Source organism: Sinocyclocheilus rhinocerous, unplaced genomic scaffold, assembly GCF_001515625.1.
Source record: "Sinocyclocheilus rhinocerous isolate Xijiao unplaced genomic scaffold, SAMN03320098_v1.1 scaffold1967, whole genome shotgun sequence".
NCBI lineage: Eukaryota > Metazoa > Chordata > Actinopteri > Cypriniformes > Cyprinidae > Sinocyclocheilus > Sinocyclocheilus rhinocerous.
Window position 1 is genome coordinate 465,784 of NW_015626474.1, and position 24,082 is coordinate 489,865.

Sequence of the window (24,082 nt, forward strand, 5' to 3'; positions counted from 1 at the left end):
GTGTGCAATTCAGACAGTTGTCAGACTAAGACATTTTGTAGTCTAGTGACTCTTAACTGGTTTCGATTCAGGACATAGATATTTCATTGTACATCAAAAGGTGGAGTAATTTGGCAATCTTCAACAGTGACTCAACTGATGGAGTCCTCAGTATAGTCTGGTCTTGCCATATCTTATGAAATGCACAGGTATGAAGACATCTTCTAGATAATATAATCAGAATATCTGCTACAAGATACAGTACAGTAGAAGCTAGAGCTTGTACATCAAAGGGTGGAGTAATTTGGCAATCTTCAACAAAGTGACTCAACTGATGGAGTCCTCAGTATAGTCTGGTCTTGCCATATCTTATGAAATGCACAGGTATGAAGACATCTTCTAGATAATATAATCAGAATATCTGCTACAAGATACAGTACAGTAGAAGCTAGAGCTGAACTATTCAACTCATAACACTTAAAGAGTTTAATGTCTGATCTTTTTTCCTACAAGAAATGAGATAAGACATCTATCTATCTATCTATCTATCTATCTATCTGTCTGTCTGTCTGTCTGTCTCCATTTATGCAAAACTCAAAAAACGTCCAATATGCTAGTAATATGCATGCAAATAAGCAACTAGTTGATAGTGAGTTTTGGTCCCTATAGTGTTACCATGGTTTATTAAAAGGACTAGACTGAACTCTACTCATATCAGTTTGTGCCTGTGTCTCTGTTTCCAGATCACACCTGGCCTCTCCCTGAACTGCTGTGTCCCTTGTGGATCTTCCTTGACGTGCTCTTCTCCACAGCCTCCATCATGCACCTGTGCGCCATCTCTCTGGACCGCTATATCGGCATCCGTAATCCAATCAAATACAGCCGCAGCAACTCACTTCACAAGACCATGATCAAAATAATCAGTGTCTGGACCATTTCTGTAGGTGAGAATGAAGCATCCAGTTCAGAAATACAAAAGATAATGTTGTGGTTAATGATGATATACAGTACTGAAGTCAACACATTTCAGTGCACAGGCCTTCATCAGGCTTAAAAGAAAACAAGAATAAAGCCTTATTACCTTAAATAATTTCTGTCACTTCTAGTGGCACTATTGAACGGAATGGCAAAAATAATGATTGTTTGAATGAATGAACCCACATTTAATTTGTGATTGCCTGGATTTAAAAAATATATATAATAATAAAAATAATAATGTGCCAAAGAGCCACAGTTTTCACTGTTCAGGAAGTCAACCTACCAAAAAGTATTTTAACATTGGAAAATTCCACACTTCACTTTAATCACAGAATCCAGAAATTTGTGAAACTTTCCAGGATTTTTCTGGAAACTTTCTGCCCCTTTGCAACCCTACCAAACGTTACTAACCTAAAAGTTACCTTGGATGTTAAACAATGGTTGACAAAAGACAATCAGACCTTTTTGTCATAAACATCAGCTTTAAATTTGATGCCTAAACTGTCTCAATTTAAAAATCTCTGCCTACTGATTCATAAGGTGTAAACTCACATGAACTCTTTGACATTAAGGGATAGTTCACCCAAAAATCAGGCAAGCGGTCTGACCCTGTTTCTGTGTGCTTCCCGGGGCATCATGAACTTTGCTTGACGTCTTTACCTAGAGAGTACACAGCACTAACAGGAACTGACAGGAGAAGCGATTACTGCTGCATCAGGCTTGTATACGCCTCTGTCACAGTCAGCATTCCAACCGTATTTTCTGTATGGATTTAGCATTTCTGATGCATGAAGCTTGATATTTCTGCACAGCTCTTCTTATGGTTTTGTGCTTAACACCCACCAACCCTATGAGCATCTCTTTTTATAAATATTTTGTAGTTAATTAAGTTAGAGGTTTTGCAAAATTGCGCCATGTTGGTGACATGTGACCATCTGTGTCACTTTTCGCTAAGGCTAATTTTGAAGCAGCTTGCAGCCATGCATGTACCTAATCCAGAAGAAGCATCTCCCGTTCTTGGTCAAGAGTTTTCATTATCTTAGTATGTGTTATAATGAGTAGCGATACAATGCTAGAATCTGTTGTTCTTAATGTTCAAGCTGATTGTTTGTTGTGGGCGGCTGTTTTAAGTCTGCACACAGATGTGCGCAAAAATTGTGCTATAGAAATAGTAATTTATTGATTTTTTGGGGCATTTCTCGTTGACTTGAAATGAGCAAATGCTCTACTACTGATCTCTGGAATGTCGTGGAAAAGTTCATTTATTTCAGTAATTCAACTCAAAAGTTTAAAAAAAAAAGTTTAGAAAGCTTAAAAAGTTTCATTTAATCGGTGGGATGCGATGAATTAGACATGCTTTCTGAACTGATTCGTCATTCTTCATGCTTGTTTTCTTCCAGTGTTGTCGCTGCCCATTCCAGTAATGGGTTTCCAGGACAAGAAGAAGGTGTTTGTAAATAACACTTGCACCCTGAATGAGCCTCGTTTCGTCCTTGTTGGCTCATCCGTGGCCTTCTTCATTCCTCTGGTCATCATGGTCGTCTGCTATTACCTCACTCTCCGTGATCTCCAGAGGCACAGCACTTCTTTCCCGCAAGAGAGCAGGAGCCACTCCAAACATTCTTCTGCTGAGATAAGTGACACAAGTCTGCTGAACAGTAAGTCCTCCTCCAACAAGTCTGCACAAGATCCACAAGGCCAAGGCAGACGAGGCATGATTCAAGCTTTGAACAATGAGCGACGAGCCTCCAAAGTCTTGGGGATTGTCTTCTTTCTCTTCCTGGTCATGTGGTGTCCGTTCTTCATCACCAATGTGCTGATCGCCATCTGTCAGGACAGCTGCAGCGAGCATCTCTATAACCTCATTCACTTTTTTGTCTGGGTGGGATATATCTCCTCTGGAGTGAATCCTCTGATCTACACCCTTTTCAACAAGACGTATCGACAAGCCTTTGCTCGCTATCTACGATGTAAATATCATGAAGATGTGCCACAGAAGAAGGCCCAGGACATCCGATAATATTGACACAGTTACAGCATAATGGTTAAAACTGATCATTAATTCACTCTAAAAAATGCTGGGTTGTTTCAACCCAACTTTGGGTCAGATATGGACTAACCCAACGATTGGTTTCAATTTTTACATTACATTTTTAACCCAAAAGTTGGGTTAGTCCATATTTGACCCAATGTTGGGTTGAAACAACCCAGTATTTTTTAGAGTGTTGACTGGTCGATTAATTCACTAGTTGACCATCTTGACCTAGCATACATCTGCATATTTCCAATATGAGGCTGCCAGACTTCCCATCCCTTTAATGACTACCAAAATTTGACATGGCAGTTTGTCATAGACTGTATAAAAACATGGACGTTGTGTCCGTGACGTCACCCGTAGATTTCCGACGAGCGTTTTTGAAGCTCAAAAGTGGGCGGAGGCGGCTGTCGCCACCTTGGCAGCGCGTCACCGCGCATCACTCCCGGATAATCGAAAATGGGCAAAGAGGTTGCAGGTTGCTGAAGCCACGCCCACCTAGCTCGATGGTGGTGACAGCAGCGGCAATCCACCTGTCACTCAAGTGGCCACGCCCTTAATTATGCAGAACTTTAAGGCTTAATATAATTTAAACGGATGAGTTATAAAAAAAATTCACCCCCCTCACAGTTGTCATGAAGGGCAAAATTAGCTATATAGACCAAAATAATTTTTTGAACCAGGCTGTAAACGCTGTAAAGTTGGGCATTTTAACATGGGGAGTCTATGGGATTGACTCCCTTTTGCAGCCAGCCTCTAGCTGCCAGTTGATGAATTACAGTTTAAGTCACTTCCTTGTTGGCTTCATGAGAGAGAGCGGGAGGTTGCCGCTTGCAGTTTGTTTGTGAGTTTAAAAAATGTATTGTGCTTGTGTAACAGGATATAACAAAAGTTTCCACAGAAGCACTACCTTATTTCACAACGCGGAAGTAAGCTGTTTCTGTGAATGTGCGAGACTTCCAGTTCATTAGCCGCAGAGCTGGGTAGTAACTGATTATATGTAATCTGGATTACATAATAAGATTCCAAAAATCAAGTACTCATAATTAGAGTAAATTACATTTTGTAATGCTCATAATCAGATTACAGTTACCTTTTTATGGATTACATGATTACATATTCACACAATGGCAGTAAATCATTCATAATGTATTGTTTATTTCTAGTTCTTATTTTTTCTCTTTTGAATTTTCCTTAGCTCTGATTATATTCACAAATGTCGTGTAAATAAATTTGAATGTATTTCGATCATTTAAAAACACATTCGCATGTTTACAGTTCAATGTCGCTCACATTGACATCCAGGTAAACAAATTAAAGATTTCTATTTTTAGTGTTCACGTGTTTAAATCATTTATTTGACATTTTTATGATTTAATTAATTATTCGCTTTTTATCAACCCACAAACCGACTGCAGTTCTTACATTAAGCCCAGTTTGGGAAACCCTGGTGTAATGTAATGTTGAATGCATTTTATGATGTTGATATAAAAAATTGAGTATATTTCTCTTTGCTTTTTTATATCAATATGACATGTTTAATGGGGGGGGGGAAAGCAATCCAAAAGTAATCTAAAAAGTAGTCAGAATCTGTTACCTAAAATGAGTAATCTAGATTCTAGAACTATCTAGTTCTAGATCTGCCCAGCTCTAATTAGCCGCTATTCATAACTAGAAAAATAAAGTGCAGTCAACAGTAAAACTATTTGCTGTACAAACCAGTGTGTTTATGACTACGATAATAAATTAAAATTATATGACAATAAATACAAGTTTGCAATATGGAGCAGCATAACGGACTATTTTGGACAGCTAAAGCAGATGAGACCGGAAGCCTTGCACACTGAAGTTAAAAGTGCGAATGCCTGCAATTGAGGAACACCTGTAAACTGTGAAGATTACCAGTGTAGCTTCTGCTGTTCTCGAGATTTGTCTCTAAAAACAACAATCAGGTTTTTTTTCTCTCCAATGGAAAACATGATGCAAGAGTATTCTGAAACACTCTGTACAATTCTTTTGCAACTGCACCTCCAGGACATCTGTCAGATGGTTTTGACTGCAAGGACAAAGCAAACACTAACTATATCTCCTAATGATATAGAGCATTGAGAGCAGACCAAACACATTCCTTGCACTGTTTTCTTTCCTTTATCGCACAGCATGTTTTAACTGCACAGATAATCCTGTAGACTCCGTTGATATCAAGCCTGTTTGTGTTACACTTCAGTAAAAGACTGTGTGCGTTAAAGTGAATTAATAATGAGAGAGTGGCATTTGATTTCTGAACCAATGATTAATGGGGTTACTACAACAATGAATTAAAACAAATATTACTACATTTTACATCTACATTTTACAGACACTTTTGTTTTTGCATTCTTGATTGAAACTATTTGTATTTTAAATAAATTATTAAAAAGAAACAGCGTGCAATTAATTGTGCTTTACGTAGTCACTTAAGTTGGAGGCATGTTTTATATATATATACAGTGGGTACGGAAAGTATTCAGACCCCCTTAAATTTTTCACTCTTTGTTATATTGCAGCCATTTGCTAAAATCATTTAAGTTAATTTTTTTCCCTCATTAATGTACACACAGCTCAAGAAACTGGGTTAGGCTCCAGCTCCCCACAACCCTAATAAGGACTAAGAGGTTTGGATAATGGAATGGATGGATGGATGACTTCTTAAAAGTTTTATTTAAAGATACACTGTAAAAAATGCTGGGTTAAATACAACCCAGTGCTTAGTAAAATAGGGACAAACCCAGCAATTGGGTTGTATTTAACCCAGCATTTTTTAGAGTGTACAGGTCACAGCTCTGAAGGCGTTTTTTTTTTTTTTTCCCCGTTTTTTTTTATTTCAGCACAAAATAAAGTTCAAATTTAAGAATAAAAAAAAAATGGACTGCAATTGGCCTCACAGAACTGGGCTAATAGAACTTACCATCCCAATTCTAAATACAATTTCATAAAAACTTCAATTGCCAGTTTTCATAAATAAGGCCTATTTAAAACGTTAACATTTTCAGAACAAAATCAAGTTAAAAAAATTTTTTTTAATTAATTAAGTATAATGTAGAATTACAGTAAAATAATACTTTATAATCATAAGAAGGGGTGAGCCACTGGTTCAACGTACCCCAGGACTTTTGGCTCAAATTACCCCACTCCAAACAAACTTGTATCATCCAGCAGTTTAGAGCTAACATCATGCTAACAGTATAGCCTCATATTTTAACCTCCTACAGCACAAACACATGCGTGATATTTTTTCAGATTTGTCTGTGATTGTTGAGTCCTTCAACATACAAAAATCACTTTGAACAGCAAAAAAACTGCTTATTGAACTTAAATGTAGTTACCAAGTATCCCATGGGCCTCTCTCAAATCACAGGGTGAGTAAAACTGATAACTCTTCATATGATTATTGTGGTCACATCAGCAATTTTGTTTAAGGTTGCCTAGAAACAATGGGTGTCTCAACTTACCCACAGTCTCAAATCACCCCACTCTCCCCTACATACATGCATACATAGATCTACCAAAGCCTTCCCACAGTGGCTACTAGAGGACCCGCTTTGTCCCAAGCCATATAAACAGTTAAATAGACTTTGTTGAATTATGTAAGTAGCGTAAAGTAGCGTAGAGTTTCATTTCAAGTGTGTGTATTTTTGCATATTTCATCCATCATATCTGTGTTCCCCTCTCACACACACACACACACACACACACGCAGGGTGGTGGTTTGTGGGTGACGCGCACACATGCGCAATGCATCGCCGCTGCAGCGCACAGCGACTAGCGACGCTTCCCAGGCAACGCGCGCGTTCATTTTCAGCACCACCTCCGCCGTTCATCGCACCACAACACATCGACGTGATGGCACCGCATATTAACGGCATGTAACGCCGAATAGCTCGCCGAAAGAACACCGAGAGGAGACAACTACAGTTATTAGTAAGTAAATGGCAATTACGCACAGGGTTGCCTTGCCTTCAGTGTTTTCACGTACTTGTTTCGTGATAATGCCGAAATGACTAGAAGGAAGGATGCAAAGATGCTGGCTCTGATATCTAACACATGCTTTAAAATAAGCTAATAGATCAATAATCCATCACGTTCATATTAATGACTGCCACCGTTTCGTTCGTTTCCCCGTGTGGCCGAAAGATACACCTGTTATCATATCACATGCCAGCACAGTGGTTTGGATGGATGACGTCATGCGACACAGCGTTATGGACGAGTGACGTCATGGTAATCAACACAGACGGACTGAGTTCTCATTTGTTCTTAATTTAGTCTACGATGCTTCTGCTGGAATCAGAATTTAAACTAGCCACAAAATGATAATAGACGATGGCGTACAGAAAGAGTATGGAGCTATGAAATAAATAGAGTTCAGGTTTTGGTCTTGGGAGAATTTGATGGGGAAATGCTTGAGTGCACGGTGTAATCTTTGACTTTGAGTATCTTGGCAAATCTGAGCATGGTTTGAGACATTATTGGGTGGGTTTCAGACGTGTTATTGCTGTCAAGGATTTTTGATTAAATGAAAATGTGCTCAATTAAATTGATGGTGCAGCAGTCATGTCTTGTAAACTTTTATGACTGATACTTCCTGATTCCTCATAATTAAAGGGGTCATATGATGCGATTTCAATTTTTCCTTTCTCTTTGGTGCACCCATAGTCTGCTGTCAAGAGCTACATCTTGGTGTCAAGTCAACTTGGTTAGCATCTAAAAAACATTGGTGGCTAGTTCGCCGAAAACATGTACAAGCCTGAAACCAATAGTCAGTGCACTTATTTAAACCCCTTTGTGAACACCAGTTTGCAGTTAAGAGGTATTCCGCTTATTTTATTGATAGACAAACTCCAGCCTTCTGCTAATAAGCAAAGATTGGCAAGAAAAAAGAACATTTGGCAATGAGGTATAATCTGGTTTTGTCGCTTAATATGATGTTTCCTTCTTTCCAGAATATTCCACGTTCTACAGAGCTTGAAACCTGGGTGCCCCATTCCCACAGACAAGCCTGGGAATGCAGGGTTTGATTCACATTCCAGGCTGTAGCGCTGGGAACAGATTACGTAAATGTGTTTTTGGTGAAGGAGTCTAACAGGTCTTGGCACCAGCATAGTTGAGGCGTTGCCATGGTTTCCTCTCATGAATCAGTTCCTGCCTCTGACAATAGACAGGCTGTGTGTTTCAGAAAGTGAGAGATAATTCATCTGTGCAGAGAAATAACATTGAGGCCCGGTCTGTGGCAAGTTGCAAATGTTGTTTTATTTTCACATACTAGAAGGCAGATATAATATATGCAACATTTGTATATTTCTTTACAAAACGCTCTGCTCTGTTCTTTTGTGTTCTCTGTTCTTTTCTTATATTTGTGTTTGTATTTTATTCACCCATTAACTCATAGTTTATTATATTTATTATATTCTATTGTATTATTTATTCCATTTTTCTTGTTGTTTCTGTTTGATGTTGCACTGTGGAACGAGAAACCTCATTCTTGTAAACGGAAGTATTATGACATACAATACAATGCATTATCCTGGAATGAGAAAACATTATCCTGAAGTTTGTGATATACATATCTTGAGATCTGGTATCTGTCAGGCTTTGGAATTCTCTTTGTATGTAGCAAAGTTCGATAAAACATAGATGGCTCAATGAATTAAGTAATTAAATAGTCAAAGGGGTAATTAAATGTATAACAAATCATGTAAAAATGTGTTGTCTTTTATTGGAAAATGTAACAACATTTTTATCAAACTTTCATAATTGCCTCGATCTTTTAAACAACTGAGAAGTTAAGAGAAGTAAAAATCATCAATTTATGCAAGTGAAGGACATATTTATATTCACGTGCTTTGAAGCAATGAAGTTGTCAAAGTAGTCATCCGATAGTGTGGACCTCTGTTTCTCGTAAATACTACCGTGTATTGTTCATGTTATTTTTTTGACAGACATCGATGTTGTGATGTTCAAGTAATGTGGATTTGGAAACAGATGGATTGTAAGGTAATAATTATTTATTTATTTGCCAGCACATAGTCAGTGAAGTGATTGATGTGTGTTATGTTGTTGTTTCTAGTTCTAATATTCCAAGTTTTTGACGGACGTGATAACATGCGTGAGGGATGAACTGTTTGATTCTTGGGTGTTATAAAACGTGCTCGAAATGAGTTTGTGATGTTCAAAATCCCTTTTGCGTAGCTCATTATCATTATTTACTGAATAAAGTTTATTTTGTGGCTTAAAAAAATTACATTACTTAGAGACTGACATGTTTGGCTTGTCAAACATGTTATGTTCTGTAACATTTACTGTCGCAAACTTGTTAACTTTTGTAAATCAAGTTCAATTTTACCAGGAAAGGAGCGGTTTTTGAGGCACAAAGTTGTTTTTATTGTGTCTTATAACAAAAATCTTTTATTTAAACACATGAAAATGCAGATCCTGCTGTAAATAATTGCGAAAAATCGTCTTCGCCCGTTATTACCAGATTTAGACTCAGATATAAACAGAGGAAATATGCTGTAGGTAGTTTCAATGAAGCAATGGGTAGAGTAGATCACATCATTAGGTCTTGGAATAAATTGCTGAGAATTATTTGAGCGTTTGAGTAAATTGAAACACTTTGAAATCTCTGACATTTGATTACAGATTTTGGTATGATGGTGAATCGCAGCATTGTGAGACATTGTTGAGCTCTCACCTGAAACGTGAGGATTGTGTTCCAATACCAAAAGCAAATGCTTCTTTACAAATTACTCTTTAGCATGTAGTAAAATATTTTCATGACATAATACTTCAGTTTACAAGAATGAGGTTTCTTTTATTTTTAAATCTGTATTAATCATAAAGTAAAGAGGGGCGAGCACTCTGTTAGCATATTAGCGGAAGCAAGCATGCATATCGTCAGGCTGGTTGCTAGGCTACTCACACAGCTAAAGTAATATGCGTTTGTTTCATTCGAAAGAACTTACCGCGTCATGTGCACCGCAGACTGAGGTTCCCCCTTGAGGATGTTTATGTGCGTTCACCGTGCTGAATTATCAGCATTATGACAGCTGCAAAAGGAGTTCACTGCCTCAGGGAGCAACGCAGCCTATATTTTAAAAATGCATTGTCTTTATATTGAAAATGGCAAAACAGAAATAAGATGAGTCTAAAAATGGATGTGTGTTGAGTAGCATTACAGAGAGATTGTCTGAGACAAACAGACCTCCTCACATGAGAGTGACTCTAGAAGCTCTAGTACTCAGCGGAGCATGAGAAAGGGCCTTGCTTAGTTGTCATGGAAATGGTCGTGGGCTTGAAGGCAAATAGTCTGAGTAAACCCGTAAAACACAAAATGACTAAATATATTGCTAATATACAGCGATGCTTGAAAGTTTGCGAACCCTGTAGAATTTTCTAGATTTCTGCATAAATATGACCCAAAACATAAGTGGCAAAAGTATGTGAATCTTTGCTTTCAGTTTCTGGTGTGACCCCCTTTTGCAGCAATAACTGCAAGTAAGCTGATCAGTCCTGCACAACAGCTTGGAGGAAGTTTAGCCCATTTCTCAGTACAGAACCGCTTCAGCTCTGTGATGTCGGTGGGTTGCCTCCTCTGAACTTGCTTCAGGTCCTTCCTAGCGCTGGACGATATGGCCAAAATTTATATCACGATATATTTCTTAATTTCGGTCGATACGATATAAGTTATTTTGACACAAAGCAGCACTCCACTCACAAACGCTACTTTAATCAGATAAAATTAAAACGCCATCGAAACTTTTCTGAAGACAGTTGATTCACTTCAAAGATAAATTCATATAAAACACAATTTTGAAACATGCAGTGCTCGTGTTTATTCAACAAAGTCAAACTGTCAATGCCTTTTGGAAAATCTATTTGTGGCGGTCAGTGTTGATATTGTGGCGGGCCGCCACAAATAAATCAATGTATGGGAAACACTGGTAATGAAATATCGGAAATGTGTTTAAAAATCATATAACCATTATGTCCAGCCCTAGTCCTTCCACAACATTTCAATTGGATTAAGGGCCGGACTTTGACTTGGCCATCTTTAACCATTCTTTGGTAGAAAGACTTGTGTGCTTTGGGTCGTTGTCTTGCTGCATGACCCACTTTCTCTTGAGATTCAATTCTCAGACAGATGTCCTGACATTTTCCTTCTGAATTTGTTGGTATAATTCAGAATTCATTGTTCCATTTGATTGGGTTATCTTTGTCTACTTTCAGGACTTGTGCGAAAATCTGATTATGTTTTGGGCCATATTTATGCAGAAATATTCTAAAGGGTTCACAAACTTTCAAGCAGCACTATATATATATATATATATATATACACAATTATTTTATAGCAGGCTACATTTTTTAAATACAAAGCTAATATTTATTTATTTGAAGTTTCATCATTAAAAAAAAGTGAAACACTGAACCCATGTAGTGAGGGTAGGCTTTAATACATTGATTATGAAATTTAAAAATCAATTATAATGACTAATTACCCAATGTTTTAGATTAAATGCAGTCTCACAACAGTCGTGGAGAGTGTGAGACTGAGCAAAAAAAGCACTCGCTTTAAATGCAATGTAGTTAAATGAAGTTTACAGAGATCGACTTTCTGTGTCATTTTTAACTGCATTCATCCAAGTGAGCATGTGACTTAATTGTTTTTCATTTCTTTCCCAATTACAATCAGCTCGATTATGCATTTTATGCAATATTTGGTAAATATGCAAGGAACATTTTCTCTCCATTACAAATATACCTTCAAGCATATTTTGGAAAATGATAATGAATCGTGCCAAAAATAACAGACTCAATTACACGTTTCATGAATAAATATTAAGCATATATTAACAGACCTAACACTACTCCACGGATAAAAGAGGCTTTTTTTTGTTCAGTTATAAATCATAACGTAACACAAGAGCTAATATAGTGCTAAAAGACATCAGTGTTCATGCACACCCTGTTTTGACCTGGAAAACCCTGTTTAGGGTTTCTTGTGACAAATGTAGGCAACATTTTTAATATTTATTCATATTTTATGTGGAGATTAGTTACAATGACTTTCCCCCACAGAACAGAGTTTCTTATCTAAATATCAAATCTGTTGATGGAAAAAAAAAATGCACGGTGATAACTGTTTCATCAGTTGCCGTTTTACTTGGTGTATAACAAAAATATTTATACTGTTGGCATAAAATATGTTTTAAAAAATTTACTGTTTTAGTAAAATGAGCCATTTAAAAAGCTGTGTTTGTCGATTTAAAAAATGCATTGTTTACATTTTTTGTGTTTGCTGCGTCACATTAATGTTGTGTAAAAGGCCCTTCTGTGCTCTCACAGGTCGGTGTGTGTAGTTGAGCACAGCCATGCCTCTTGTAAAGAGGGCCATCGAGCCCAAGCACCTGTGCCGGGGCGCCCTGCCCGACGGGGTCACCAACGAGCTGGAATGTGTCACAAACAGCACACTGGCGGCCATCATCAAACAGCTGGGAGGACTCAGTAGGTTCAGTTCTTCACTCTAGAATTGCTGATGCACAATCATTTTCCACCCTGGTTTAATTCAGTCCTTGCTTGGTCGTTTCATTCATTACCCTGGGTTTGATATGAGCCCGTTAGACTTCTGCAGCATGGGTTCTGAGCACAGTCAGCTGTGTTTCAGTTTTGAGCATGATGATTTTCTAGTACAGTGTTTTTCTACATGGCTTTTTCACCAGCAAAATGCATTACGCAAAGACAAACAGCTTTAGATGACAAATTGCTGGAGATGTTCTTGATTTGTAAGTCTCTTGGGATAAATAAATAAATGTAAGAATAAATAAATAAACGTAAATAAATGTAGCCAACTCATTATAACTCAAATAATTATGGCTGTTGTTTTAACGTGTTAATTTAATTAATTAGTGACAAACATTTTGCAGGGGAAAAACAGGGGACAATTGTTAACATTATCAAGACAATTTCATTAAGTTACTACAACTTAATAAAAAAAAATAAACCCTTTGATTTATGAATCAATTAAGAAATTTGAGTTTAAATTACACACAATATTAAGCAACGATCAACATTATTGTCACCGTAACTCATCAAAATAATGTTTGCAACTTAAAAGCTTTTACATTTTGTATTTTTTAATAGCCCACCCCAACATACTGATAATTTTGTTAATAATATTGACATCTTTTCAATATAGGAAGTTTTTGTTGATATGTGAGGAATCGTATATTAAGATGCAAAGTTTCAAAAGACTGGGAAACTAAACTTTTGTTGTAGATTTTAAAGTGAGTGCTTTATTTTTTGCACTTTGTAAAAACCTCGTAAAAAAAAGGTGATTCCTAGCATCTCTGCATTAATTCTTTTTTGGATACACAGCAAATTAATTTCAAGTATTGAGTTTTTAATCTTTTTTGGAAGAATTTTCAATAGGAAGTACACTGTAAAACATTTTACAAGAAAACACTGTTTTAGTTTTTCTACACTTTTTTAAGGACCAATTCTCATTATTAACTACACTCTAAAAAATGCTGGGTTAAATATAACCCAGCGCTGGGTTAAAAAGGGACAAACCCAGCTATTGGGTTGTCTTAAGTCGCTGGGGTATATTTGTAGCAATAGACAAACTATTGTAAAATATAAAACATAGTATGTGTCAAAATTATAGATTTTTCTTTTATGCCAAAAATCATTAGGATATTAAATAAAGATCATGTTCCATGAAGATATTTTGTAAATTTCCTTCCGTAAATATATTAAAACTTAATTTTTGATTAGTAATATGCATTGCTAAGAACTTCATTTGGACAACTTTAAAGATGATTTTCTCAACATTTTGATTTTTTTTTGCACCCTCAGATTCTCAGTATCTCGGCCAAATATCGTCCTATCCTAACAAACCATACATCAATGGAAAGCTTATGTATTCAGCTTTCAGATGATGTATAAATCTCAATTTCGACAAATTGACCCGTATGACTGGTTTTGTGGTCCAGGGTCACATATATGAAATTTACTAGCAATTTCTCACTTTCTAAAAGATTCATTCAGTGTACATTAAAGCAAGAAAGAATCAGCCTATTTCATGGCATATCTAATTAAAAATGATGTTGCACACGACGGCTATTTGAAAAATATCAGTTTTGTCTAATCGTAGATGATGTGTTTATTGATCCAGGTCGACATGCGGAGGACGTCTTCAGGGAGCTGTTTAACGAGGCCAACAGCTTCTACATGCGCATGAACAGTTTACAAGAGCGCGTCGACCTGCTGGCGGTGAAGGTCACACAACTGGACTCCACTGTGGAGGAGGGTGCGTAAGAATGAATGTGCATTAGCAAATGACCTGATCTTTTGTGACACAGCCTGGAAATACACCAGAATGCAAGCACAGGGCTGCTGAGAGGATTGGCGCTGGTACTCAGACTCAGTATAATGCAAGTCTATAGGGCCCTATGAAATCCGTTGTATTTTTTCCCAAATTCTATTTAATTTTTTCCCAAATGTAGTTATTTTTTTCCATCTTAATTTTTCTGGATTCTGTTTTTTTTTCTCCATTTTAATATTTCTCGACTTTAATGGTTAAATTCAATTTTTGAGATCAAAAAGCATGTCTAATAAATTGAAATTATGAAACTTATACAATTTAACAACAGTTTATTAAAAATGTAACAAAAAGTAAAATTTTTAGGGCCCTATGAAATAAGTTGTATGTTTTCTCAAATGACATTTTATATTTACAAAATTTTTTGTTTTCCGTTTAAATTTTGGATTCCATTTTATTGGTTTAATTAAATTGTAATAATTAAAATGCATGTCTAATTAATTGGATTCATAAAAACAAACTTATTCATTCATTTATTTAATAATAGGGCTCTATGATTCTGTGTTGTGTATTTAAATTTTTCTGATAAACAAATGAATGCATAAATGAAATTAAAATTTTAAAAAACTTTCATTTTTGGCAAATAAAGTGCTACACAACTGAGGTTTACGGTTAAAAAATGGAAAAAAAAATATTATTCCTTACAAAAATAATAATAACTATATTATTATTATTATTATTATTATTATTACATTAAGATGCACATTCTGTTGTACAATAGTTATATATTTATGCATGTCACAATTTAAGTTTCAAGTTAAACAGAACTTTTATTTTGACGGGTTGCCGTGAATACCTTTACGTTTCTGTGTGTATATAATATGACGATAGTTTTTCTCATGTGAAACGGTAAAATGCTCATGAAGTGATATTCAGAGCATTCTGAATAATAACTAGAGCTGAGCAGATGAGGCACAGATGAGGCAGCTGCAGTAATTAGCAGCGTAGACGCAGTGCTGCGTGTCCCACTGATGTCTAGACACTAGCTGAGTTATTTAAGAGCACAGTGGAATAGTCTGGTTGAATAAGAGGCAGTTGACAAGGGAACATAATTAATAGAGCGGTGCCTTCAAGTCCTTATGGGAAGTTCCTACGTAAATGCTGTATGATGTAATGTGCGTCCATAATGTGCTTCATTGTCTGACTCTCTTCGTTTACAGTGCATAAAATGCATGCAAACTTACTGCGCAGTTAACATTTACAATTGCAGAGTAATTACGATCAGAACCATGAGTCTCTAACTGATATGAACAGAAAGAGAAAGTTTCCCACAGGTAACAACACTGAAAAAAAAATTATATTTAAAAAATGCTTAAAAATGCTTTCATTTGTTACAGCCAAATGTTTTAGTTTTTCTCAAAAAACAAAAAAATTCAAATCTTAAAGTTTGATTTTATATTAATTAAAACATTCTTTTCACAAAGACAAAAACATAAATGTAAAAAATAAAAGTAAATAAAATAAAGACTAATATATGTGTATATATATATATATTTATTTTAGATATAAACCATAATATTACTTAATATGAAGGTCAATGTGATATTTTATGTAAACAAAAGCTAAAATAGCTACAATTTGAAAGTAGCGTTTTTACTTAAAATAAAACTAAAATAATTTTTTAGTCATTATTTAGTTTACTTACTATAAATAAAGACAAGAATATTCTCTTTGAAAGACCTTATTGTGAAGTTGTTGTTTTTTTTAAATATGCATCATCTTTTTTGTTATGGACAAAAAAAAAAGGACCACCAGAAAGATGAATAAAAAACCCACAATAATTTTTGCAGTCTGTAAAGCTAGCACTCTGGTGTCAAGCGGAAATACTATTTAAGCATACTGTTTAAACCAATGCAGGTGTTTCTATGCAAGTGTTATTTGCTTTTAGACAAACTGAACAAAACAGGTTTAAACCAGAAACCTTGCTTCTGAGATTTAGGACCAGATTCACTAAATAAAGTAAATTAGCACGAAAGCACGATCCCTTAAAATCGCAGATGTGAGTGTAAAGTTCTGCGGGTGATTTACTAACAAGGCGCAAATTAAAGAACAGACAGAGCCATTATATTTCCGTAATGACCAACATAATCTACACAGAGCAGCGCAAATTAGCGCGGTGTCTCAAATCAGGTGTGTATAATCTACTAACAACACTGATGTAAAATGAGTTAAGCTTTTTTGAGCATTAAATAATGGCGCAATTACCAGTAAACAGACTACTGCAAATCTTAGCATGATTCATTTAAATACTCTCCTCACATTCATTCTGTGTCTAAAAGGGGCACTCCTACAAATGCATATGCAATAAGGTCAGCCGCAAAAATAACTGTTCACACCTTTACATCACTAATGCTTCACTGCACGTAGTTTTTAACACCGAAAGAGGGTTTGCGCTGACGCAATCTGTAAATCTGGCACATAATGTCTCAGGTTTGTGATAGTGTTTGACAGTGTTTTCCGGGTCTGTCTCCTCGCTCTACAGTGTCCTTACAGGACATCAACATGCGGAAAGCGTTCAAGAGCTCCACTATTCAGGACCAGCAGGTGGTGTCCAGAAACTCCATCCCCAACCCTGTCATGGAGATGTACCAGCGCTGTGACAAACCACCTCCTCTCAACATCCTCACGCCGTACAGGTCTGTATATGCTTCAGCAAGAAAATTCATCTGACCTGTTTATTAACTCTTTTAGTTATGTATGACTGACAAATATGCATCATATTAAAGGGATAGTTCACCCTGAAATGACAATTTGCTGTTAATTTACTCACCCTCAGGTCATCCAAGATGTAGGTGACTTTTTTTCTTGAGTCGAACAGCAAAGAAGATTTTGAGCTGAAACCGTGATCCTTGGTGATCCATAAAATGCAAGGAACACAAAATGAACACCTGTGGCTCCTGACAATATATATTGAGGTCTTATGAAGTGAAACGATCGGTCTGTGCAAGAAACTGAACATTATTAACAACATTATTACCTATAATCCAGAGCTTCAGACAAACGGTCCAGTTTGCGAAAGAATCATTCTTTTGAACCGGTTCTTTTAAGTGAACTAGATGAACCAGTTCACCGAATCGGACTGAAGCGTCTGAAACAGTTCGTGGCTCGAGTTACTCAATCAAAACTCACTTTCAGACGCCTGACAGTCACTGCGACTGGAAATGAGCCGATATATCTGCATATCTGATCCTATAATGAATGAATCATTCAGCGCTCAAGTTCCTCCAACAGTCACTGAACTGAGAAAACAGTTCGACTCAGACAGAAGACCGTTGAGCTGCTGATATGAGCACGCGTGAACCGAACACTTGAATGAAGGGGTGAAATGAAAGTTTTTATGGTTTCTCATGATTTATGTAAAAAGGTGAGCTGATGAAGACTAGTTTATTCACTTTATATGCTTTAGACATGTAGAACATCCAGGTTTCACGTCATTATTGGGTGCTTTAATGTGTAATACATGTGTATACATGACGTCATAGCGTGATTATGTAAACTAGTGAATCAGTTATTTGAACCAGAAATGACTGTCCAAAATAACCAGGTAATAACGTTGTAAATAACGTTCAGTTTCTTGCACAGACTGATCGTTTCACTCCATAAGACCTCAATATATATTGTCAGGAGCCACAGGTATTAATTTGATGTTCCCTGATATGCTTTTTTTATTCTTAAAAACCACGGTTTCAGCTCAAAGTTTCTTTTACTGTTCTACTGAAGAAAAAGTCGCCTACATCTTTGACGGCCTGAGTGCGTGCAAATTAACAGCAAAATTAAATTTCTGGGTGAACTATCCCAAGTTTATTAGTTTGTTAAAACTGTGAAATCCAAATGGATGGAAATTTTGCAATTCAAATACATACATCTTAAATTTAGACCCTAATATTCTTTTGAGAATGTTACATTTCATTTAACCTTAATTAGAAGAAATGACATGCAAGGTCATTACAAATTCAGAACACAAAAAGATTAACTGTGCTACAGTTACAGGTATGGTTGAAAAAGATGTTATCAGATTACTAAAACATTTTCTAAAAATCTAGCGTAGCGTTAGTTCTGGCAGGTCACGTTAGTCAAGCTCACATCAGCTGACTCTCAGCTGATCCCCATCTACCTATAGGAATACGACACCTATCTAAGCATTCATATATAAGGTCCCTCAGTATTATCAGCAGTTTTCGCATTGCTCAATAGCTAATTACCCTTCTCCATCCCCAACTCCTCCTCTGTCAGTCAGGATTCAGCCTTCTGATTCTCCTTTGAATCAGACTAATTCTAAAATGTGTACATAACATTATTGAACTTTAACGATATCTGCAATACATTTATGTTGGTTCTGTTCTGCTTACCCTGGGGGGGGTAATCGCTGCTCTCCCTGCTCTCATCCATACTAGGCTGCATGGATGCGCAGGGAGTTCTTGCCCAGAACAGAACCATACCGCCAATCCAAACTGTATGCTAATTGTCAATCATCTTTGACGATAGTGGTCCTGACAGAAATAGGAATTACTGTCAGGATTACAGTATTTTTACATGTAGGATGGAAGAAATACAGTAGCTACTTTCGCTATGCCCCACTCTCACAGAAAAAAAAAACATGATTAAATTAATTTTCTCACATCTCATGCACAAATTACAGCTCTGGTCTTGAATAAGACGTGCCCAAACAATTAACACAGTTACTAACCAAACTCATTACGATGGCTACTACCAATCAAAATGCTTCCTTTGCATCATTATTTTTCCATTTGAACATAAAATTGTCATTTTATCTGTGGCATTTTGGTGTACAGAAAACATTTAGGTTAAGGTTCACTTTTTAGTTGTCATTATTATCATATCCAAGAAATGTCTCTTAAAATAGGCTTAATTTTCTTTATGCAAAATTATAATAATAGATAATAATAATTTTTTTGAATAAAGTATTTTTATTTTAACTTTGGGGATGAAATGTAAGCAACATGAAATATTAATAATATTAAGCAAAACTACTTAATTTCTAAGCATAGTGTTGTGTTGTCTTACAGGGATGACAAAAAAGATGGGCTCAAATTCTATACCGATCCATCCTACTTTTTTATCCTTTGGAAGGAAAAGATGCTGCAAGCCACAGAGAACAAGAGGAAGGAGAAACGACGGCAGAAGGTGTGTGACAAAAGCGGATAAAAAGACCGTCAGAAAAGAGGAAACAGGAAACAAGAATGACAAGGTAGAAAGCATAACTTCAAACTAAAAGTGCAAACAACAAAAGACAATAAAATACATTATACATAATACAGTATCTTTCTCCACTGATGGTCATTCAAACGTAGGCATATATGTGACCCTGGAGCACAAAACCAGGCATAAGGGTAAATTTTTCGAAATTGAGATGTATACATCATCTGAAAACTGAATAAATAAGCTTTTGTTGTTTCAGTTTAGCAGACTATAAGTATACCAGTTTATTATACAAAAATACAATTGCAGGGAATTTTTATTAAGTACATAAATATGTAAATGTATTTGTAGTATACTTAGCATGAAATAAACGTATTTCAAATACATTTTAGTATATTTATTTTTCATGAGGGTAAACACGCAATTGAGAGTTACAAAGTCAGAATCGCGTGGTATAAAGTCATAATTCTGAGAAATAAAGTCAGAATTGCAAGATATACATGAAGTTGCAGTTCTGAGAAATAAAAAAATTAAGTTTAAATCTCGCAATTTTTTGAAAAATAAAGTCAGAATTGCGAGTTTTCCTCAGAATTGGACTTTATAACTCAGTTTATATATGAATTTTTTTCGCGATTCTGCCTTAATTTCTCGCGATTCTGACAATTTTCTTGCAATTTTGAGTTTAAATCTCAAAATTCTGACTTTTTTCTTGCAACTGCGAGTTTAAATCTCGCAATTCTGATTTTTCTCAGAATTGCTAGTTTTCCTCAGAATTTGACTTTATAACTCAGTTATATATATATATATATATATAGTTATAGACTTATATATATAGTTATATATGTAGCGTCTGCGTAGAATCATGCATGGTCTTTGGGGCTTTATGGCTTAAGAGACCCTTTTAGCCTTTTGACATTTGCATATAAATTACAGTTCTGGAAAAGTTTGAAATCATAAAGGTTTTTTTTAAATAAGTATTTTCTATTCACCAAGGTTGTGTTTATTTGATCAAAAATACAGTAAAAACTGAAATAATGTGAAATATTACAATTTAAAATAGCTGTTTGCTATTTAAATATATTGTAAAATGTAATTTATTTCTGTGATCAAAGCAGAATTTTCAGCATCATTACTCCAGTCTTCAGTGTCACATGATCCTTCAGAAATCAGTCTAATATGCTGATTTGCTGCTCATAAAACATTTACTATTATGTTTTTGCTGCTTCATATTTTTGTGGAAACTGATACGCTACCATTCAAAAATTTAGGATAAGTACTTTTTTAATGAATAAAAAAAAAAGAAATTAATGCTTTTATTTAGCAAGAATGCATTAAATTGATCAAAAGTGACAGAAAAGACATTTTTATTGAGACAAATCATCAAGGAATCCTGAAAAAATGTCACAGTTTCCACAGAAATATGAAGTAGCACAACGCATAGGATCCTTCAGAAATCATTCTAATATGCTGATTTATTATCAGTGTTGGAAACAGTTGTGCTGCTTGATATTTTTTGGAACGTTCTTCAGGATTCTTTGATGATTTGTAGCAATAAAAATGTCTTTACTGTCACTTTTGATCAATTTAACACATCCTTGCTAAATAGAAGTATTAATTTCTTTCAAAAAAAAGGAAGAAAAAATGACTGACCCCAAACTTTTGAACGGTAGTGTATATTGTTAAAAAAAATATTGTAAATAAATGCAGTTCTTTTTAATGTTTTATTCATCAAAGAATCCTGTAAAAAATATTACAGATTCCAAAACAAATATTAAGCAGCACAACTGTTTCCAGCATTGATAATAAATCAGCATATTAGAATGATTTCTGAAGGATCATGTGACACTGAAAACTGCAGTAATGATGCTGAAAATTCAGCTTTGATCACAGAAATAAATTATATTTTAAAATATATTAAATGCAGCCTTGAGGAGCAGAAAAGGCTTCTTTAAAAAACACTAAAAATATTGAACTATTGGCTCCTCCTCCAGGTATCCAGCTTCGTAAGGTGCAAGAGCAGAGAGAACAGGAAGCCAAGAAAGAGCCAGTGGGTAACGACGTGGCCACAATCCTGTCCCGACGCATCGCTGTGGAATACAGTGAATCAGATGAGGACTCTGAGCCGGAGGAGAACGAGTGGTCCGATTGAGGCTCGGGAGGCGAGATCTGCGTCCATAATGCTGCTATTTTCCATTCCTGCACATACTACACACCCCTCAGACGGTCAGAAGGACCTCGGATGGGGCTACCGAGGAGATCATGACAGACAGAGAAGGAAGGAAACAGAACTTGTGCGATGCAAGGTGAAGGACACAGGGCAGAAGATGACAAAAGAGAGTTTGGTGAGGTAAGCACAGGAACTGTTAGAATACAGTTTGTCTCATTATTGTAATGTAAATTCAACATACTAGCACTTCTTTAAGAGTCACCAAGAAAATACTTATTGAAAAAAAGTCATTCTGTGATTTTGATTATATATTTTTGGTAGCTGTCCAGAGAATATAGAGAAATACTTATCCATCTTTTGTGGTACACGAAAATGATGGTCAACAGTGATATTAGCACTTGTATTAATTTTATGTTACAAATCACTGCCACAGTATGGTTACACAAACAAATTTGTTGTGGTATCTCTGGCTTGCTTCACGTGAGATGCCCTGAGTACAGTATGGACAATCAGATCATCGCTACAGTATCAAAGTACATTTCTCCTTCAATATCACAACTCTCCATTATCCAAAATTTGTCACTTTGTTCAATTGTGGACAGTGTTGTGATGAATATTCATACTCCAATTAAGCAATGAGTACATTTCTTGATGCTTTCGTTGTTTGCTTCTTTTTTTTTATTTCTTAAGGAACAGATGTGGCCAATAATTAATTACTGCTCACAGTTTACTAATTGTGTGTGTGTGTTTGTGTGTTGTGTGTGTGCCTAAATGCGTCAAATGAGGTGATGGAGTGCAAGACGGTGTCATCCGCTATTTTAGATTACTACAATTTGTAACAATACGCTGTAATTTACAAGTACTGTATCATTAATGTGTTTTACAATTTATTGTTGTATAGATTTTTGTAACACTGCTGAAAAGATGGAAAAGGCAACCTTATGTTTAAGCTATCATGTGGTAATTATATAGCCTATAATGTGCATGTATGAATAATAAATAAAATAAAAATAAATCTACTTAAGTTTTCCATTTATTGAATTTCGCATTTTGCATTTAATGATTTAAATGAAGTTATATATATAATTGTTTTGGAAATAGATATTGATATTGCTATTTACCTGCTTCGATGTTATATTATTTGCTTGTTTTAGGTTAATGCCATATATGTTTTGATATGGAAATGCTTGCACTTGCAATATTTGCTTTGTTAGGATGAATAAGCAACAGTTGTGAAAGTTAGGCTCATGAGTTTGATGCTATAAACCACAAAGGTTAACAAGAGGTTATACACTAAACGTTATATATTCCAGTGCAGAGAAAGGAATGAAGGGCCAAGAATCGGGGTCGCTACACGTGAGACCTAGAGAAAGGTCTAGAGGGGCTATAGAGTTGAAAAACATGAAGTAGGTTCAGGTTTATCAACTCTATAGCCCAGAACAAAATCACCGGGTAAAAGCCTGGGAGAGAAGAGCCTTAAGGGCATAAACCACAGTCCAGGAAACAGAGCCAGGTCAGATACTTTTATGGTTACTAAGTAGGGATGGGCTGCAAAGAGGAGACTTTCAAGAGTCAGAAGTCGGCCTATAGCAGTCATAATGAGCCCTAGAAATAGAAAGTAGTTATTCAGTGTAAAACCTCAGAGGGAATTATGAGCACAGTGCATAAAAAGAACATGGGCAAAATAAAACTGTAGACTATGAATGGGAAAAACCTGAAGAAGTCTCAGGGTGAAACTCCAAATATGGAAAAGGTTAGGATATACAAAGAGGCAGTGACGGACTTTCAAAATGCACATTAGATCCTTCTTACCTTACCAACAGTAGAGGATGGCCGAGATTATGTTTTCATAATAGCAGACCCACACCCACCTGTCACGGTGCACACACACGAGGAACGAGGAGACGCTGGAGAATACTTTAACAGGACTTTATTTACATGAACCAAGGGAGACGAACTCAGGAAGACGTTTAACAGCGGACAGAGAACTAGGGACTGGGAACACTTTAAATACACACAGGCGGAGGGGATGATGAGACACACCTGGGAGCAATGAAACATAACTAGGGCAGGAACAGGAAACTACCCAAATAAGGGCATGGGAAGGCACATGGGGAGCAGGACACACACAAAACATGGAACAGAGTCTGACACCACCTAGGTCTGCACTTACAGAAATACAATTAGAGCGGGTAATGATCAGAATGTATGAAGGCTGGATAGAGAATACCTCAAGAGGTAAGGTGGTAGTGAATGGAAATCCTCAGATGATTAAAGGATCAGGAACATCTGGAGCAGTTTTGGGATGTTTATGGAAAAAGACCCTTAAGGAGATGACGTGAGGTTC

At 36.1% G+C, this 24,082-nt stretch overlaps 2 protein-coding genes across 2 annotated transcripts; both read left to right on the top strand.

The window, feature by feature from the left end:
* Positions 1-600: 600 nt before the first annotated feature.
* On the top strand, positions 601-8,049 carry LOC107715993 (5-hydroxytryptamine receptor 2A-like). The gene is made up of 5 exons (XM_016522284.1): positions 601-628; positions 723-923; positions 2,358-2,944; positions 6,932-6,952; positions 7,975-8,049. The coding sequence occupies exons 1-5, from the start codon at positions 601-603 to the stop codon at positions 8,047-8,049; spliced, it is 912 nt and encodes a 303-aa protein (XP_016377770.1).
* On the top strand, positions 6,787-22,717 carry LOC107715998 (wiskott-Aldrich syndrome protein family member 3-like). Its single transcript, XM_016522298.1, has 6 exons — positions 6,787-6,952; positions 12,374-12,532; positions 14,202-14,336; positions 16,891-17,044; positions 19,436-19,553; positions 21,511-22,717. Exons 2-6 carry the CDS (start codon positions 12,400-12,402, stop codon positions 21,715-21,717), a joined length of 747 nt encoding a protein of 248 aa, XP_016377784.1. The 5' UTR covers positions 6,787-6,952; positions 12,374-12,399; the 3' UTR covers positions 21,718-22,717.
* Positions 22,718-24,082: the final 1,365 nt, after the last annotated feature.

Excerpts from the sequence above, each read along its gene's own strand:
- LOC107715998 (XM_016522298.1), top strand. The coding sequence starts at position 12,400 with ATGCCTCTTGTAAAGAGGGCCATCGAGCCCAAGCACCTGTGCCGGGGC. Across the intron at positions 14,337-16,890 it reads GGACTCCACTGTGGAGGAGG|TGTCCTTACAGGACATCAAC; the intron begins GTGCGTAAGAAT and ends CTCGCTCTACAG. Across the intron at positions 19,554-21,510 it reads AGGAGAAACGACGGCAGAAG|GCTTCTTTAAAAAACACTAA; the intron begins GTGTGTGACAAA and ends GGAGCAGAAAAG.
- LOC107715993 (XM_016522284.1), top strand. The coding sequence starts at position 601 with ATGCATGCAAATAAGCAACTAGTTGATA. Across the intron at positions 924-2,357 it reads TGTCTGGACCATTTCTGTAG|TGTTGTCGCTGCCCATTCCA; the intron begins GTGAGAATGAAG and ends GTTTTCTTCCAG. Across the intron at positions 6,953-7,974 it reads GGAGACAACTACAGTTATTA|AATATTCCACGTTCTACAGA; the intron begins GTAAGTAAATGG and ends CCTTCTTTCCAG.